General features: G+C 47.9%; 5 protein-coding genes across 5 annotated transcripts; 1 reads left to right on the top strand and 4 right to left on the bottom strand.

The window, feature by feature from the left end:
- Positions 1-66: 66 nt before the first annotated feature.
- On the bottom strand, positions 67-957 carry Z518_03323 (uncharacterized protein; the record flags this gene model as incomplete). Its single annotated transcript, XM_013420348.1, has 1 exon — positions 67-957. The coding sequence occupies one exon, from the start codon at positions 955-957 to the stop codon at positions 67-69; it is 891 nt and encodes a 296-aa protein (XP_013275802.1).
- A 466-nt stretch (positions 958-1,423) lies between these two features.
- Z518_03322 (uncharacterized protein) lies at positions 1,424-2,405 on the bottom strand (the record flags this gene model as incomplete). The annotated part of the gene is made up of 2 exons (XM_013420347.1): positions 1,424-2,107; positions 2,166-2,405. 2 exons carry the CDS (start codon positions 2,403-2,405, stop codon positions 1,424-1,426), a joined length of 924 nt encoding a protein of 307 aa, XP_013275801.1.
- Positions 2,406-4,106: 1,701 nt separating this feature from the next.
- On the top strand, positions 4,107-4,619 carry Z518_03321 (uncharacterized protein; the record flags this gene model as incomplete). The annotated part of the gene is made up of 1 exon (XM_013420346.1): positions 4,107-4,619. The coding sequence occupies one exon, from the start codon at positions 4,107-4,109 to the stop codon at positions 4,617-4,619; it is 513 nt and encodes a 170-aa protein (XP_013275800.1).
- Positions 4,620-5,475: 856 nt separating this feature from the next.
- Z518_03320 (uncharacterized protein) lies at positions 5,476-7,566 on the bottom strand (the record flags this gene model as incomplete). The annotated part of the gene is made up of 2 exons (XM_013420345.1): positions 5,476-6,681; positions 6,730-7,566. 2 exons carry the CDS (start codon positions 7,564-7,566, stop codon positions 5,476-5,478), a joined length of 2,043 nt encoding a protein of 680 aa, XP_013275799.1.
- A 1,362-nt stretch (positions 7,567-8,928) lies between these two features.
- Z518_03319 (uncharacterized protein) lies at positions 8,929-10,323 on the bottom strand (the record flags this gene model as incomplete). Its single annotated transcript, XM_013420344.1, has 5 exons — positions 8,929-9,198; positions 9,245-9,397; positions 9,458-9,778; positions 9,836-10,128; positions 10,179-10,323. 5 exons carry the CDS (start codon positions 10,321-10,323, stop codon positions 8,929-8,931), a joined length of 1,182 nt encoding a protein of 393 aa, XP_013275798.1.
- Positions 10,324-18,853: the final 8,530 nt, after the last annotated feature.

Genomic DNA, 18,853 nt, shown 5'->3' with positions numbered 1-18,853 from the left:
TGCAGGCCAGGAAATGTTTTCGGCCAATAAGAGGGCTAAATATCTGGAGAAGAGCCCAATTGTTTCTCAAACATCCTTCAGAACTATATCCATTGCATCCTTGAATGACTTCGTAGGTAGCTCCAGCAACTGATTTGCAAACTCGTTTCTCTCTTCCCACTGACTCCCCGTCACTACCGTCGCAAAGGTTAACATAGGCATCGCACTGTCATCGCCGTCCCGGACCTTCTCCTTTCCCGCCTCAAGCCACTTCGCAAACTCAACATTTTCTACCTGCCACGGCCCCGTCTTTTCCTGTATTGCGTCCAGGATCTCCCTCTGACTCACCCTAAAGTCTTGTATCAAGAGCAGCCGATTCTTCGTTTCTTCAGCCTTCTCAAGTGCCCTCACCACCGCCAGTGCCACGGTATCCAAGGTGGTGGCCACCCACTTAGTCTCGCCACCGTCTATTAGCAGGACCTTCTTCGTCTTCCAATCGAATTGGAAAAATCCTGACATGACGCCCATTTCGAAGAAGACGTTACAAACAATTCCCGTCCACTCTAACCCTGTCTCTTCCTTTGAGACCAAATAATCTCGCACATCATGTTTGATTCGGAACATAGGCCTCATTTCGATCAGCCAATCGGGGAGATCATCCAGGCCATATTCGGTCGGAATATACCGTTTGACCTTTGCAGCAATGGCAGCGTCGATGAATTTGTACTGGTGATGCATTCCGGTCATGGAGATGGCGGAGATGACTATGTCAATGTCTTTAAAGGCATTGGCTAATTCGGAAGAGGGATAGTCATCACTAATCCGCGATACTGTCACGGAAGATGGGAATTTGGCGGTCGATGAGTTGCGAGACAAGACAGTGATGTTGAATTTGAATGGGAAAGCGAGGAGGTGATTGAGGACTAGACTGCCCAAGTTACCGGCGGCACCTATCAGCAACACATGATTGAGTGGCATTGTGATGGAGTGAAGAACGATGAAGATTCGATAAGGAATACTTAATGATTTTTTGTCGTCCTCTCGGGAGATCACTGACTTATGTATGTTCACACGTACAAAACAGAGTGTGTACTTGATATCTTTGTAGGTACTCCGCTTCTCGCGTTTTCGGCAGTTCCCTTCAAAGCAGCCGAACTGACTCCGACGTGGGGCAGGTATCCAAAACTGGGTGACCTATATACGCCATGTGGACCTAGTATTGGACCCCACTTCCCATAGTTGAGCATTATGAACATATGGCCATCATCGACGTCTCCAATGAGCGTTCAGGAGAAAGGTCACTCGCCTTGGAGACCAGCACGATCATCGACTTTGCTTGATAATAAATGTTGTATGTCAAAACAAATGGAATTCTGGTCTCATACACTAACCAAGTCATACAACATTACATTTCCCAGAGTAGCAGACTGAAGAGACTGCGATATCATAGTTCCATCTGTGGCTGAACCATTAGTCCGCGAGTATCAAACACAACCCCACTCTTGATCATATTCGCCCTCTGTTCAGCAAGAGCATTGATCCATTGCCCAAGCCTCCAGCCTGCTTTATAGACCAGGTCCTCGACAATGGGCACGGCGCCTTCATAATACTCCTTTGACACGTCTGCAGGACCATGCCAATCCCACTCACAATCATCTTCATCCTCATCTTGTCCCAGATTGACCCCATCTTTGAGCACATAAGAACAGATAAAGCTGTTGGCCTCGCCTGCCCACTTCAGCGCACATTGCTCTGGTTTTGAGATGTCGACGCATTCCCTTGCAACGTCAATAGCAGACCCATCCATTTTGGCTTTGAGATCATTCGCCCAATCCAAAGAAAGTTCTTTGTCGTATACATTGTCAGGATCTGGACCTCTTGGCCTTTTGTATCCGCGCAGTTTCTTGATGATAAGCGAATCCCAGACTTCGTGGATTTTTTCTGGCTGACTATCCGGTCTTCCCCACTGAACCATTATTCCATTGCCGCCGCGACATTTAGCTTCGGTATGTAACGGCTGCGTGACGTCGCCGACGAAGTGCAGCAGGAATTTAAAAGCGTTGTTCTGTTCTTCCTTGGAAAGTTCTGGATCGTTGACCCGCGAAGTCTTATTTACCAAAATGTCAGCCTACGTCCAGAATAAGAGGACCAAAGGGGAAGCCGTGCAATTTGGATCAGAGTCATACCATGTTCTTGATGGCTGCTATGATACATTCTTTGTCCGGATCGCAGTCAGAACTATAATGTATATTGCAGACCTCCGGAGGATCATCTTTTGCATCAATGAAATGCCATGCTCTTGACCATGGCCATTTGAATCTCACGCTGTTGCTGTCGGCCCAGACTGCACCATCAGATATGTCGAATTTCTCAGTGGGTTCCACGAGTTCGTGGAACAGGTTCTCGGCTGCATCAGTAAAGTACATGTGGGCTAGGTATCCGACAGTCCGGTGGCCATGTTCGCCCCAGGCAGTCACTTTATGTGACGAAAATAGCACCAAAAGAAAAAATCTGGTGAAAAAATCCATTTGGGGGGGTAGAAGACGAGGTTGATTGTATGGGACGAGAGTACTTCGCAAGGCACAAACACACATATATGCTCAGGAATCTGTGGAGCAAGTATGGTACCTGCGAACAAGAAGAAAAGCAGGAAAAAAGACCCAGGCTAGGTTCCTCACTCACAGGTTTGTCTCCTTGGCATAACTCAATATCCTTTGCCCCTATGCACCTCTTGAAAAGCAGGGCCCGTGCCTGACATTGCGATGAGTATTGGGTGAGGAGGACGTCCGTGACACGAGAAGAGTCGAGGTTACACAAAGTGGCTTGCTTAAAAAATATGAGAAGATCTGTTTGCTTCTCAGCTGAACGGTGACGTGCACCCGGTTTGGTGGTCTGTGCAAACGAGGCTGCAGGGCTCGGCGAAGGGGAGCTGAGACAGGCATGCAAGAAATAAACAGTTCAAGAATGAACCCCACAATCTAGCCCCTTTTGAGGCCTTGTACATTTTTGTAGCCGAGTGCCTTTTCTTTTCATTTTTCCCCCAATAATAGCTGGTCAACACACCTGGCCCTCGTTCAAGGTCCTGGTTTAATTGTTCTGAGCAAGAGGCACCGATAAAGGGTATTGATGAGCAATGAATGGCGTGCTGTAAGCACGCCCTGCTGCTTGCTCCAATGTGGTTGGAGGAACTGGTTCGTGTTCGTCAGCTCACAAGTGTGAAAATACGAGCTCGCCAAGCGGGAGAGACATGGCCAGAGCAAATTCGGCCCCTGACCGTCCTCAGCCCAATAAGCCGGACGACGCATTTTCCAAACCAGACAGTTTCCTCCCGGATTGATGTTTCAGCCCATTCCCATACCAGTCATGTCTCAATTTCGGCTTAAGGAGCGTCGCAGACTCAGTACGAAATCTCTCGAAAGTGTTGAAATCTGATTGGACACTGGAGAAAAAAGTAAGGCTTGTGATTGGCTTCGGTCACGGGGTAGTCCCCACCCAGGGAATGCCGCGTCTTGGCATTGAATCGCAGCCTCGTGAATTCTGTACAAAACTTCTTCAAGGCTGAGAAAGTGACAGCTTGTGGAGAAAGATTATCTGAACTTTTACGAGAATCCCACACAGGTGAGAATGGAGAAAAGAGTCAGAGGTTCATCAAGTCGGCCAAAATGCCAAGTGGTGCCGCCATTGCCATCACCATTATGGTACAAGCAATGGACGGGGAGACTATACTCACCTCCCAGTTATAAGCAGGAAAATGTGCTTTCCAGACCTTTTCACTACCACCATCACCCTCGTTGTCCATTTTTATCCCTTTCTATCATCTGGTTTTCCCTCTTTCAACTTATAGCTCCCTTCAAGTCCTACGTTTCCGCAACACCTCTCAAAAATCAGAGTCTAGGGTCGGCTTCCAGGGATCATTCGAGGTAGAGAAAGACGATGACGTTCCACATCTCCAGCTTTATTTCGATGACGACCAGCAATAACACAACGGCGAGCTCAAAGCCGCCATCAGTGTCAATTTTTCAACTCCAATGAATTTCGCTTGGCTTATTGGTTCGTGAGAGACTTCAGGTATCATCCTATCATAGTTGAGATTGTATCAATCAGACCTGGGTAGCACGACCTTGGCAATGGCTGTCCACCCACATAGGATTACATTGGTGGTAATCTGGTCCACTTCAAGGCAGACACTAATCTCGAACACCACGCAGACGGCACAAACAACGACATTATCAGCTTCATGTCTCCCGCCCTCGTCGAAACCATCCGTCTCGATGCTAATATTCGTGTCTTTTGGCGGTCAATTTCCTGACGATATCCGTAACGCGGATATGAATCGGGACAATGAGAGCCGTTTCCGCACGGACAATGGTGTTCAGCGAGATGGCAAAATTATACCGCACTTCCCTGACAGCAATTATGGGGAGGCCATCTTGCTTGGATCTGCAGTCCAAAAGGTTCACATCTCGGACGATGATGGCGAGCCCATGGGCAACGTGAGCTTGGCTGATCTTCTGGAGCCTGAAAATCCATACTGGACGCAAAGCCTCGTCTTGACGGCATTGCGATTATCCGTGCGACACTCAGCCATTCTGTCGGACCGGATATGGGTGTCTCTGGCCAACAAGATGCCATTATGGTAATGCCGACTAGATGATCGAATAGGGCTATCTCCTTCGAATTATGTGGAAGAGATTCCCGGCGAGAAGGCCGGAGAAGTTTGCAAAGAACATGAAACGGGAGAGCACCCGAGACGTTTAGAAAAGCATCATCAGAGTTGGCCTAAGAAGCTGAATGGAGAAGGACAAGAACAAAAGAGCCCAGTTGATAGCTCCCGAGTCCCAGATGAAGCAATGTCGAGTGCGTTGGGAGTGAGGCGGATGTTGCAAGGCTAGACAGGATAAGCTTTAACAATAGTGATATAGAAGGCTTTGGCGGTGGAAAATGATGACGTCCAACGCATCCTGGAATGTCTGTTGTCTGTAATGTCTATTTTACCTCCCCCATCAGCCTTTTCAAATCGCGACAATGACACAGTCCGTTTTCCACCTTATCTCATCCACTCTTCAACGGTTGGAGACGGCTTTCCAAGAGTCTCGGAACGTTTGTAGAATGCGAGTTTGTAGATATAGGGCTAATGAACTTGTGGGACAATTGGCGAGCATTGGCAACCGGTTTAGAATGCTGCGCATACGTATCTTCGTGAATTGAGAGGTTCCAAACCGGCGACATACCATACAGACGATCTTCTGAAGCCTAACCTAGGTGGTGCCGGTAAGAACAAGTGGTGGTGTCGATCTTGACTTTGGACGACGTGGGAATGCGGCTGCCAAAATGCATCTCAACGTATAGCAATATCAGGTCATGAAGAGGGGGAGGAAATACTCTTTTTCGTCTCATAACCTCCATCTTAGTTCGTTGGATGGTTTTCCTTTGTCCATCAAACCTTCCATGACAGTAATCAATCAAGAGCATTTAACAACATGTGTGTAGTCCTGTTCAGTCTACCCGGGAAACGAGTATTTGAGGCGCTGCAGTCTGATCAAGAGGCCCTGCCGACAGCACATCTGCCATATCGTTCTCAGAATCCTGAAGAGCAATAGGCAGTTCCGGCTCAAGATCTCTTCCATCATCGTCAGAAATGGAGGATGTGTCCCATTCTCGGTCGTACTGGAGGCGTCTGTAGTTGTCGGATAAGATATTGCTAAGTTTGTGAGCCCTGATCCGTTCTTCCGCATCGACTTGAAGCATCCCCTCCACACAATCGAACCAGACCTTGAAATATTTCCGTTTTCTGCAGTGCTGCCGAAGTATTTCAATCTTCTTGGAGACGCAAGGTTTTAGTGCCGCCGTTGACTCGGACTCTGTCGTTTGCCAGAATCTGTTGGTCCTGCTCGGCCCCTTATCGTCGTTGAGCCTCTCTTGCGAAAACCTCGGAACCGTGAATTCCCGATCGAAACACCACAGCATCAATTCAAGAAAGACGCAACCCAAGGCCCATACATCTGTCTTCCTGGTCGTCTCCCCTTTCAATTCCAGATCAGGCGATGTATATGTTACTGCACCGTTTTCTTGCCTGGCCATTTGAGGGGTTCTGTTTACAGTGTAATATTCAGATAACTTCACCCTCGCAGAACCAAAGTCGCCCAGTTTGAAAGTGCCGTAACCTCTAGTCACAGAGTTGAAAACGAGAACATTATCCAACTTGATGTCGTGATGGAAACCGACCGCTCTTGGCCGATAAGGATAGACATGAGGAATTTGTAGCGTCGAAGAATTTCGCGATACCAAAGACGACTCTGATCGGTAGTCAAACGTGATTTCGTGCACATAGGCAAGAGCCTGTGCTAACCCGGTCACTTGTTCCATGATCCAGTCTTCAAACTTCTCATCGATAATTGGTAACCTTGAGTCCTGCTGTCGCGGTATCTTTCGTCTGAGCGGTTTACTTGATTGTGAATAACCATCATCCGATCCAGCAATGAAAGTTTTCAAGTCTATGCTTGCCAGTTCGAATAAGATGTAGAAATTATTTCTCCGGCTCCAAGCTGCCAAATAACGAACAATATGATCATGAGGTTGAGTGCGGAATTTCTGTATCATTTCTAGAGCACGCCGTTCTTGATCAAACTTTTCGCGATTTCCACGCTCGCTGGAATCCATGCGGCCACTGAATTGCTTCAAAGCGAATATCTCATGTTTGTCCTATTCTTGAGTTAGTATGATTGGTGTCGGGGGCACAAATATGCTCACTTTTGAGAAATGATGAGCGCGTGGATGGATTTTGGCCTCGAAAACTTCCCCAAACGCCCCTTCCCCGAGCAATTTCTTGGCTCCTGATGGATAATAGATAGGAACGACTTCTCCGTTGTTAAAAATTCTTACATCATCTTGATCGTCAGCGAGGGGCAGGCCTTTCCGCAGTTCGAATCTATGAGGAAAGAATTTCGGTATGTTTTCTTGGAAAAGCCTCCGATCGCGGAGCCCAAGCCCGTTTTCTCTGTCCAAAATTGGCCAGGGATTAAGGTCAGAGAGATCTTTGACGGAATCCAATAACTTTTTCAAGCATTTGAATGGCAGCCTCGCCGACAAGCAAACAGCTAGTAACTTCACAGAGGTGTTGAAAACTTTGGCGGACAGCACCGTTTTCTCGATGTCCTCTAGGCTGGGATCTTCCGATATGATTCGTTCAGTAACCTCCTTGGAGAAAATTCTGTTGACCAGGTCTGGAGGGAAATACTTATCTCCTTCGAAGTTTTCTCTTATGGTTTTCTCAAGCTCGTGTGAGACAGCTTCTGAAAAGCTACCGGCGGTATCGGGGATTCTGGTCGGTCGATAGAAGTCCCAGAAAACATCGACGACGAGATGCTTTGGCAAGTGCTCCACAACGAAGCGGAGTACGCCCTTGAAATATGTTTCCAGGATCTCTTCTTCACGTTCAAGCGAATAGGGATCGGTTTGCAGATTGTCCTTTCCCGAAATCACAAAGTGACCATTGCGCAGACCTTTCCCGTCACGAAGAAATGTGTCTCGTTCATCTTCACGTAATTTGATGTCATCTTTGTTGCACTCCTGTTCGTACCAAACCATGGCGTTCCTTTTGATGATGGCCCAAGCTTCTTTTGTGGAAGTCGGAATTTTGCCGATGTGGATTGGCTTTGACTCTCTGTCTTCAATGCGTAGATGCAATGTGCAATCTGCAGTAAAGGGGAAGAAATTCTCGTCAAAACAAGAAACCATTTCTGGGCTGGAGGATGTTGAGCCAAAGCTTCTCGACGGCTCCAAATCCGGGGAAAGCGGGGCTTCTGAGGCAGGAGGAATTGACTCTGTCTGAGGTACTCTTGTACGAAGGAGATGCGGTGGCTTCGTGGTGGTTATTGTTGTCCCCAAAGGAGCCGCCCTCTCTGTCGTGGCGAAATGGCTCTCGGAAATGCTGGGCGACAATGTTCTCGACGAGATCTTCTCAGAGAAGCTCCCTGCCGGTTCTGCCGGCCCACTGGCCTGAGAATGGCTGGAAACATGTGTAAGAGCTTCCCTGTTCGACTGAACCGAAGCGTCGACCTGATGTTGGCCCCAGTTATCTGGTGACCGCACCGTAGACTTAGAGGTTGATGTACCTGATCGGGACGGGGGAACACTCTCTGGGGTTGAAATGGGAGGCACACGGTGACCTTTTGCCGATTAACGCAAAATAACCCCCCCAAGAATATAGGAAATTGTTTACCTTGACCCATAAGACTCGAGATTGGGGAGTGCGAGAATGCTCGTTGTACTCGGTTCTTGAAGTTGCGCACTCTGTTACGAGTATTGTGCGGCTGAGGATGATCGGACATCTGTCCCCCTCGATCCCGGAGCAGCTGGAACTGAGTTATAATCGGAATTGTTATTCCCTTGTGGGCTTCAAATTTCCATTGTCAATGCCGTCGCACTATTGTCCCGGGAAGAAATTGAGTGGGAGCCGGGCCGCTAGGCTGGGAAAACCACATGTTATAAGGAAGCGAAATCCGAACCATGGGGCGTTACAAAGAGCAAAGACAGCGGCGAAACGTACAGAGCCGCACCCTAGAGCGAAGGGGCGAGTGGCGAAAGTTCATCTTCCCTGCACAAAAGATTATATGTGCAGGGATATTGACGAACATACTTTGCCAGAAGGGAGACTCGAGCCCAGATGCGGCCACAATCACGTTCATCACTGAGACTCAGTAGTCATTCTGGGCTTCAGACTCTGCCGACCCTGTTTATGGCGGTGGAGAAATGCCTCCATTGGTGATCAACCGTGTAGACTTTCGTAGTGGAGGGCGTACTAAGAAGCCCGCCAGGTAAATGTAATGACAGTATCGATTTGGCGTCATTCAGAGTTAACAGTCGAATTGTTACAGCCCATAAGGCTGTGGATCGGCACTTGACATATAGAGTTGAGTGGATACCAGTCTCCAGATATAATCATGTCATCTACACGCTACTGTACGTTTTCGACCGTTCGGATGACGCAGACCCATATCGCCCGAAGATTCTTTGAAAAGGCCTTCTCAAAAACTCAAACCAGGAGGGGTACTTGTCGTATGCCTGCTTTTGAAGAAAGAACCACCAAATATATAGAGTGGCGATTGTGAGAGGTATTGAAGCAACTAGCAGGATCCACCAGTTCGAGGCAACAGCAAGATGAGTGCTTTTGCCATCTTCGCTGGAAACTTGCATAACGAACTCGGTGGAAAAGAAGTTCTGGGAGTGTGTAAGTTCTTGCTCTAATTCGGATTGACCAACTTACCGCAACAACAGTCGTTGGAAGATAGACAAGAGTCACAATGGTTAGAATTTTCATCGCAATCGCGTCGCGCAGCCCTTTTCTGGTCTCGTTTTGTGCCTCCCCTGCCAGTATACTGAGATCCAGTCCATTATTGAGTTCAAGCGAAGATGAAATCTAGGTCCTGTTGGTAAAAATGCTAACTGTTGGCAACTTTACAGAGTCTCTTCGACTCACCAATTCTATTGTTCCTGCAAGTTTCACACGCAGGGTCTCTGCCTTCGACTTCAGTTGTAAGGTTCTCTCATGCTGTTCTTTGAATGTCTGGACAATCAGGTCATCCGAAAGATCACATTGATCGGAGCCATGTAGCATCTGTTGTGTGCTTCTTGCCGCATACTTTTCTTGTATCGATGAAAGAGTATTGGAGGTCGAGTCGAGCATAACGATCATGTCAAGAATTTTGTCTTCTAGGTGCTTCAATTTCCGACGGTCCGCAAAATCAACAAGGAGAACACCCTCTTCGGAACGAATTCGAGACACCATAATTCGATCTTCCTGATCCGGAGACACGGTCAGCTTCTAAATTCGTCCACAATTTGAGGTCAGCTTTACAAGTTCCGCTGCTCGTGTTGCCAGCCATTCAAAATATGGCCCCCAATTAGCTAGAACGGTATCTGAGAGAAGAGAATGCAGCTCAAACGGATTAAATAGGCCCCACGTGTTTGCGTCTGCCAAGTACTCCTGAAGTCTCGCTTCTGTATCTTTGGTCAAGGCGATGAAAATCCAGGTTGACGTTCTGGAGCAGGCGTTGTATTTATTGTAAATTGCAAATTGACGTGCTGACCATGGCTCTTCCCTGTTGTTCCGGTGATTCAATTCGACGACTCGCAAGACATAGCTACATTCTGCGGCCCTGTAAATGAATGCAATCCATGCTTCAACAATGTTGACATACCAAAACCAAGGAGAGAAATCTCTCCCCGATGGTCAATCAAACGACGGAAGCGCATATTTGGTGGTCCGAGGTCATGATCCCCAATTCTGAATCTGAACAAGACTGCATATTCTCTGAATTGTGTGAAAACATCACACTCGGCCATGAGGCAGTCGAAGAGTGTGCGCGATATACTCATGCGCTCATAAGAATGTTTTTGGCGTATAAAGCTGCGTTGTCAGTCGAAGTATTTCCGCTTTGTCTGCTTGAGTGGACTTTACAAGAACCGATTCCACGTAGTAGAATTCTGTCATTCAATCACAGTGAGCGAACATCCCAATGTCATAGTGAAAGTGGTTTGTACCTGCAATATGGCACGCAAACCCGCTACTTCCCCCCTATATTGTACTGACCGGCAACTATGCGGGCTTGAAATTCCTTGATTGCTCGAGGGAAGCGATTGGGAGGCATTGTTGCAGCATTTTGGTACCCTCAGCCTTGTTTCTGATAAACAGTGATGTGTACCACCATTTGTTGGATCCAAAGAGTCGCAGCTAAAGAGACGAATGTCGAGCTGCGATTTGGACGGATCCTCTACAAAAAGGTGTGAGGAATATTCTTCGAACAATTTCCTGCCACCAACGCATTGATCTCTGTAAATTGACTTCGCGAATTGCAAAGAGCTTCGTCTGCAATAAGGACTAGATAATTGCATGGTTTCGGTGATTGTCAATCAAATGATGTTGAGGTGCGGTATAGGCATAAAGCCAAAAAGCATTGAGACAGCAAGCATCCATCCCCGTTGTTATTGTCCGAGTCAAATAAAAAATGTGATCAGGCTGAAATTTACAAAAAGGCACGAGTTGATCCAAGGCAACGTGGCGAAGCTAGTGCATTAGCATGCGTCAGGCGTTGAGTTTCTGGCTGACTTGGAGCATGCATTTGTGCGGCCCAATTGAAAAGGGGAATTATAGGACCAACAGCAAACAGAACCTACATTGGTCCGACAACGCCACATGAGAGGGAAAGAATCGGCATTTAAGAAGGGCGGCTCTAGGCTCCGCGCACATTGGCGCAAGTGCAAGAACTGCAAAGTCAACAATCCGTAAAGCCGTTAATCAAAGCCACGATCGCATTGGAAAAGTTGAACAAACCGAAGGTCAATCTCTGTTAAAATATGCCTCAATCCGAATATCGGTACAGTGGAAAACACTGCATGGTTGATCAAAGAATTTCCGGCAACTACGTGGACCGTGAGCGACTGGGCCTCAAAGCCGATAAAGTGTTTGGCAAAGATCAATATGAAATCACGGTCGGTTCTACTCTTTGAGGGATTTTGCAAGCACTTACCAGGTTTCAGTGGCATTGTGGTCGTTGGAGGCTCCGAGCTGAAAACGGCAGACCGTTGAGAGCAGTATGTTATCTCAGTATTGACATGGAGACAAGTCTGATGTTGAGGCAGCGCGAGATCCTTGAGACTCGTGTGTGAAACCACCAACGATGTGGCCGATGCAACATGAATAAACGCGATTCCTGGATGAGAAGGGGGAAAACACTATTGGATCCTTATAGGATTGAATTTTTTCCACCGCAACTCTCGTTAAGCATACGACCAGCTGTTTTACTGCCATAACCATGTTATTCCTTCAACGAACGTCAATGTTTAGAGGACCAGTCTCACATTCGGTAGCAGGTTAAAACAATCATTAGTGAAAATCTTAGCCTTGCCCCCGAAATTGAGTCACATTCGTCAGACACGCTCATTCGAAGACCGCAGAAAAAAAATATAACCTACAAATCCTTGAAGACAAGGGAACTTACGCAGAGAAAAGTTCACAGTAACGCGTTTGACCAGAGAAGGCAAAGGTAGACCCCGTTGGGCCGGTTGAGGGAGGAAGGGAACCGTCAACCTTTCTGGGCCATCTTCCGTGAGGGCACCGACTTTCATTTTCACCGAGTCTTGCGATCACCTCATTCATCTGCAGCAAATGCGACTGTTAAATGGTGTGTGCGAAGGGCGAATCATTGGCTGAGTCATATGCTGTGCAACAATACCAACTTACCCTGCATTGCCCCAATGTTGTGTAACCAACCCAAAAGGTTGCCCATCTTGGTCATTACATTGGTTGATTCAGGAGGTTTTGTTACGGTATCGATCAAGCCCTAGGTTACATTTTCGGTGAGTAGGAGTCTCCCCGGAAAAAAGATCCTTTCACGAAAACCCCCAACAGAAGAAAATAATGGGCAGGCAATTGGACTTTCAGCATAAAGAAAGTCGGAACTTCGGATGAGACAACACAACTGTAGCACCCTCGAGGGTTTTCAACTGCAGTCAGATCTCCGGAAACAAATTGAAGACTCACTAAGATTCTGGTTTGGGCTATCCATACCATGCGATTGGCAAAAACTTGTCCAACTTCGCTATTGGTTGTGATTCCTCATAACCTCTGCCCAACACCCTTTCGACATACAATTTGATAGGTCCAAGAAGGTGTTATGGAATTGAACAACAACTCATGCGTTGCTGTTCGGAACGTCCGGAGTTCTTCAATCAGGGAACTCGCGCTCAAAAAAAAAATTTATTCCAGTTCTGGGAATGCGCTGGCAAAATTTCCTTAATGTTTTGGGAGCAACGACTTTGAAGGGACGCCGTGATTTCACGGCCTCTGAAAGCGCCCAAAGGCACGTCTTCATCCAAAAGGCTGAATGTCAACGATCAGCTACGCTGCCTGTCAGCTCACTCCAACAATATGGACAGTAAGCCTCTTGATTGCACCAAATGCGTATGTATACGTCGCCAGTGCCCTGCTCTTCTCCCTGCTACCGGGGCCTAGTGGTGAAGGCGACCGGAGCCGGGAGACAGTTGCGACAGCACGAGGCAATTTCCTTGCGGCTGTGCCGCATCTTATTAATTGAAAAGAAAGACAGGTTTCGAGCGCCTGGTTTTTCAATCTCAAGGAGTGAGGCTGTCTTGCTAGCAGGGGCCCGTTAGGCAACAATATTCCTCTGGAATTTCGGGGCTGAAAGTCAACAAGGCAACGATGCTCGACAAGACCACGGTTCGACATTATCAGTTGCCTGAAAAATTGCGTGTCGACACTTGTGCCTTGGACCGGTGATGCGACTGTGGATGATGGTGGTTGAGTAAAAGCTGAGATCCTTTAGGCCGGTGCCCTTCCCCCTCCGGTCCGCTTCTACAAACTCTTCTCATTGCCAGAAAAAAATCCAGCTCTCAGTCAACAGACGAGCTATCTAGGCAAAGACACCAAGTTGCCGTCACCTTTTACAAGAACAATGGGCAATGAACAAGCTCTCACCAGCTCAACTTCAAGAACCAACAAAGTGCCAACGGTGCAAGAGGTCCAGATCATCGATGCCAGATACATGAGGAAGAATGATACCGAAGTTTTTCTAGAGAAGAACTTCCCGGGCAAGTGGAAATTGGATGTAAGTCCACAGAGAAAACACACCAAGACCTCCGATCAAGGATAGAAATCCGCTCACATGGCAAACTCTCCAAAAGATGGAAAATAACAGGGTCAAAATCACCGCGCCCCGGAAATTGACACTAGTACGAAGTTCGTTCGAGAAGAGAACTGCCTTCAACTAATTGTGAGTAACAGCATGAAATCGAAAATCTGTCGGCATGAGGATCGGAACTTCGCAAAAAAGAGCAAACGGACGCTGAGACAGTTCCTGATCTGTTGTAATACCTTGAACAAACCGAAGCAGATGCGGCGGGCTGTACTCAGATATTAGTATCTTCATCCCCAAAATCAATTGTGCACGCCCTCTATTCAATTCCTACGGACAAAATGGGATCGTGCACAGCTTCTTTTGGCATTTCACAATTCGGCCTCTACGAGCGGGTTTTGGAACAGTGTGATACCCGTAAAACTAACTTGTATCGCTCCACCTTACAAGGTTCCCAGTTAGGTAGAATCTGCATCGCCGTAGAATCAATACGGTAGAGCATTCTTTCCTCCAGCGAAACCCAATGTAATGAGGCTGAAAATCTCGACCACCCTCGGGTATCATATGATATACTGCCTACCTATGCTGGGCGGGTAAGTGCCAGCGAGACACAAGATATCTAGATCTGTCATTCATTCTTGTCCATCTCTCAGTGCACCGTCTCAGCTGTCATGCCGCTTTCAGACCCACCAAAGGCGGCTCAATTTGTGGATATCTGCCCCAATTGCAGAAAGCCCAAGGCGAGCTGTGATGCTGTAGCTTGTATGTCATGCAGCTTTCCAGACCTCGAACATGCTGTCCGGTTTGGGTGTCGTCGTTGCTTCTTCCTTGTACGATGTGTTACCTGCTACGAGCCTCATGCTTTTGACCAACCTGGCACGATGATGGGGTTGAAAGACTTTTCTTGCGCGATACGATATGATGCCGCAGGATCTCCGGGCCTTGACCTTGAAGTCTTCACTGATACAGGTGAGTTTTTCATCATTTTCCTTGAAGGAGCATCTTTCGCATTTCCTCGGTAGGATGCAAGCTCATCTTTCAAGCTTATTCTTCGTCAGGAGCCCGCCTCAGCGTATGTCCTCGACAGTCATCTCATTCCAATCCGCTGATATTTGCTCTAGCAAACAACCAACCTCCTTTCAAAGGCATGAAACAAAAACTATTTCTTCCCGGAAGTACCTCCTCAGAGCGTACATTTGGCTTCATCAAGAACTTATTAAAGGAATGTGATTCAAACTATGCTAGCTGTCGTCAACATAACGACGCTTGTATTCTCCCCAGGCGTCTCCTCGATCTCAGAAACGGCCGAGTTGTGCTTCGCGACAATATAAACGAAAGAAAATCCTACTCTTGCCTGAGTCATTGCTGGGGACCTCCTCCTCGGAGTCCACAAAGTACTATCCTCAAGACCACAACGGCAACGTTGGACCAAGTCAAAAAAGAAGTTCCGTGGCAGGACCTCACAAAGACTTTTCAAGATGCCGTGGACATATGTCGACGTCTCGACATCGATTTTCTCTGGATTGATTCCCTGTGCATAATTCAAGACAACGCCAACGATTGGAAAGAAGTCACGAGCTGGCCACTACTGGAAAGGGGTTGGATATATCAGGAAAGGCGACTCTCGCGACGCATGCTGCATTTCTGTGCCCAAGAAGTCATTTGGGAATGCCGTTGCATACGGAGAAGTGAGAGCGGGACGTAACGACCAAGATCCCATCTCAGTTGGACAAGACGAGAATTCCGTCTACAATGGCGATTTCTTTTCGGATATACAGAACTGCGACTTACATATCCCAGCGACAAATTGGCGGCACTAGCAGGTATTACGCAACGCATGCGTGATCTCAGAGCGAATGACACCTTTATAGCAGGCCTCTGGAAAGACACGCTCCTTCTCGATCTTTCATGGAGGACACACAGATCTTCGATAGGGAGACCGGCATGCTGGCGAGCACTCACCTGGTCATGGGCCTCGGTCGACACTCAAATTGTATGGGATGACTCGATCACTTCGGCACTCAGCTCCATCCACGTGGTCCGTGTCTGTTGCACCACTATTGGGCCATTCCAGATGGGAGAAATCACCCAACGGACCAACATCACTCTTCGTGCTCCTTTGATCAAAGCCACAGTCAGCATTGGACGTGTGCATTGATCACATCCATGCATGCGTGAGCCGTTATCCAGGCTTTCAAGACGACTACAACGTCAATCTCCCGGGGAACAATCAGCTTCAAGGCGGAGATGACCTCTCTGTCGTACCTATCGCTATAGCCGCACCGTGACATATCATGCCTGTCTAGTTCTGCGAATGACAGATGAGACAACATCAGTCTATGAACGAATCGGTCTGGTTGGGATTAATGGTGGAGAGGAATTCGACGAAAATGGCGAAGATTGGGCCGTGCAGCGTGCCAAATGGCGCCGGAATCTGGACTGCAGGACGGAGTTTTTACAGTCTCTCCCGCACGTAGATATTGTGATCGTTTAAGATCATTTGGCGACGTGTTCGACCCGGTCGCTATGCGCACCACAGTTGAAGACATGAAAAACTAAATTTTCGGTCAGGTCAGATCAGTCAATTTGCCAATCTAGAGACCTGAGAAGGTCCACTGTGTCCTGATTGGCTGGTTATGGTTCAATGCGGCTGTGTCGAGTGGCGGTGACATAGCATAATTACAGGACCAGCGGTCAAGCTCGCGTCCACATCCCGCCACTCCAACTCCCACACTGACTGGCCGACTTGACTGATCAGCAGACTGTATTGAAACGGTCTGAGCCTCCTGTTCCTTTCGGAGGAGCGTAGACTACGAGTATGACCAGTTGGTCGTGACCAGGCCGTCTTCCAGCTCGCCTGCTTACGGCCAGGGTCCCGGTTTCTTTGGTCGTTGTATAGGGAAATCTTCAATTTATGTTCCATTCGATGATTCTCAGAAGCTTCTGTGCTTGCCGTTGAGCCCCATGGCCGCCCAGTCTCTCAGTTCTTCACCTTCTTAGGAATAGAAAAGCAGTCTTCTGTCAGAGTCTCAAGCCCGAGCAAGACAACTTCGATGAGATGTCAGCATTCATTGACGCCTTCTCACCATACCGTTTCTGAGCTTTGAGGTGAGGAAACTGCGCGTACCATTCTGGTACTCGAAAGGTGATGCAGACTAGTTGGGTGCTTCGCTCGGCTCTGGAATGTACTGGATCCTGAAGAAAGAGGTCAGAATCGTAATGAGTCGGTATAAAGTGTGTATATGAGACAAAAACTTGGGTGCGTAGAGCATCTCGAGCGCTTAGAAATTCAGAGAACAACCGCATTAGGGGGATATTTTCAACGAGTCGAGTTGTTTCGGACGGCCGAATTCTCTTACTGCCTCGCCACATTGCTTCCCCATCATCGGACGTGTGTGATATCAAACAACTGCGACAACCACGCATGAGAGAGTTTCTCAAAGCGGGTACTCGACGGAAAGTTCTCGCTCGCGATTGTCCGCCCTCATATTATTGGTGAAGGTTGGGGGATCTTATTCATCAAAGCTTTCACTAAACGGCCCAATGCTGGGTGGAAGCTTTCGACGAGCATGTGGACAAGCGCAATCAAGAATGATCCACAGTCGAGGCTCCAGATGAAGCTCCCAGTCCATAGTTTGCAAGTAAAACGACCTTTTATGTTGGAAGAATAGGATAGGTAGGGAGCACCCACACCGCTGGTAAGTTTGAACACATTATCATGTCATGTTTTCGGGGCGCAGATCACTCAGCTAATCGCCTGGGGCCGTTCAAACCGCCATCGATGTCCACACAACCCCATGCTTCGCCACGGCTGCAGTGATCGTCTGCAGCTCAAATTCAATTTCAACGACCGAAATGATGGGCTCATGGGTGTCGGTGCGTCCGTCGCCACGCCCTCTCACCGGTATCTGAGGCATGCAGTGTAGTTGTGACGACTGCCCGAGTGGCCTTGGGCCTCCAGCAGCCAGCTAGCATTCGGATGAGATACCGCGATCACGGAGTATTTGGAGGTCAATGGCTCATTCGAAGCAGAATGATGTCTGTCCCAGAGGCTGCAGTTGGAGTGTATGGTGCACTTACAGTACGTAGGAAGACCAGCGCACATTTCCCAGTCCAGAAATTAAGACTTCAGACGAATGGCTCGGACTTCCGTCAATCCAATACGCCAAACAATGATCACGTGAGACTGACGGGTATGGTAAACGAAAAGCACATTGCAGGATGCGAAGGAGTTAAAGAAGAACATCGTAAATCTGTCAGGACGACAGGTATATTTGGGGAGGGCTGTAATGGCCAGAAATCAGGGCCCGTCGTACTTAAAATGATTGGTAAATTGACGGTTTATGCTGAAGTGGATCTGGCAAATGATGACTCTGTTGGTGCTCCTCTGCAGGCCAAAGAATGTTTTAGAATAGAGTGTGTTTTGAGAGGAAACCGGTCTTGCAACCCTCTGTAGCAAATCAGGAGGATAATCAAAACAAATAATTTTCCTAGTGTCGGTTGTTCGTAGACGTGTTTCTTCATGTGGGATCCAGTGCAACGTGATGATGCAAAGAAAACGATGCGGTGCAGATGATCCCCGCTTATTGATTGTTCTGCGGGGTCACGTTTCACATTCATGTCCATCACCTGCTCATGGGCTGAGCAAAGGGTAGGGTAGGGCTGATGGCTTCAGGCTCGTATGTTGGAAATGACACCATGGGCTCAAATTGCCCGGTGCCGTGGCAGACGGTCTAGCAGAGGCTGGCAAGTTCCTCTGTTACTAGGATTAATGGAGTAAATGAACGGTTTCCGAGGGAAAAATGTAGCGCGAGGCCCGGATCCACCTGAAATTCCGGGTGGGCGGGCTATTGAAGACCTTTTGGCGACCTAACCAAAGTCCCAGAGCTAGGGGCAGCTTAGTGTTTAGAGCAGGGGTGCGTAGCTGGCCTGATCTGGCAATCCCCTACTGGGTTTACCTTCTGATACCAACAAAGCGTTGCAAAACTTGTGACTCTAGCATGGACGTGTGGATAGTTATTGTCGTCATAAGGACGAGGCGTTTTTTGAGAGTGACGTGATAGCAGGAAGAGAAGAAAGTAGAGCAGAGAGATTGAAACCAGTTCAATGTAGTTGCGTCATACTAGTACATTATCATAGCGCTTCGTAACATCTGAACAGACTGCTGCTGCTCATACGGCCCATGCCTCTTCAGTCTGATATCTGAAGATGAAAAATCCAAT

The sequence above is a fragment of the Rhinocladiella mackenziei genome (genome assembly GCF_000835555.1).
Source record: "Rhinocladiella mackenziei CBS 650.93 unplaced genomic scaffold supercont1.2, whole genome shotgun sequence".
NCBI classification, from domain to species: Eukaryota; Fungi; Ascomycota; class Eurotiomycetes; order Chaetothyriales; family Herpotrichiellaceae; genus Rhinocladiella; species Rhinocladiella mackenziei.
This window is presented reverse-complemented; position numbering and strand designations above follow the sequence as displayed.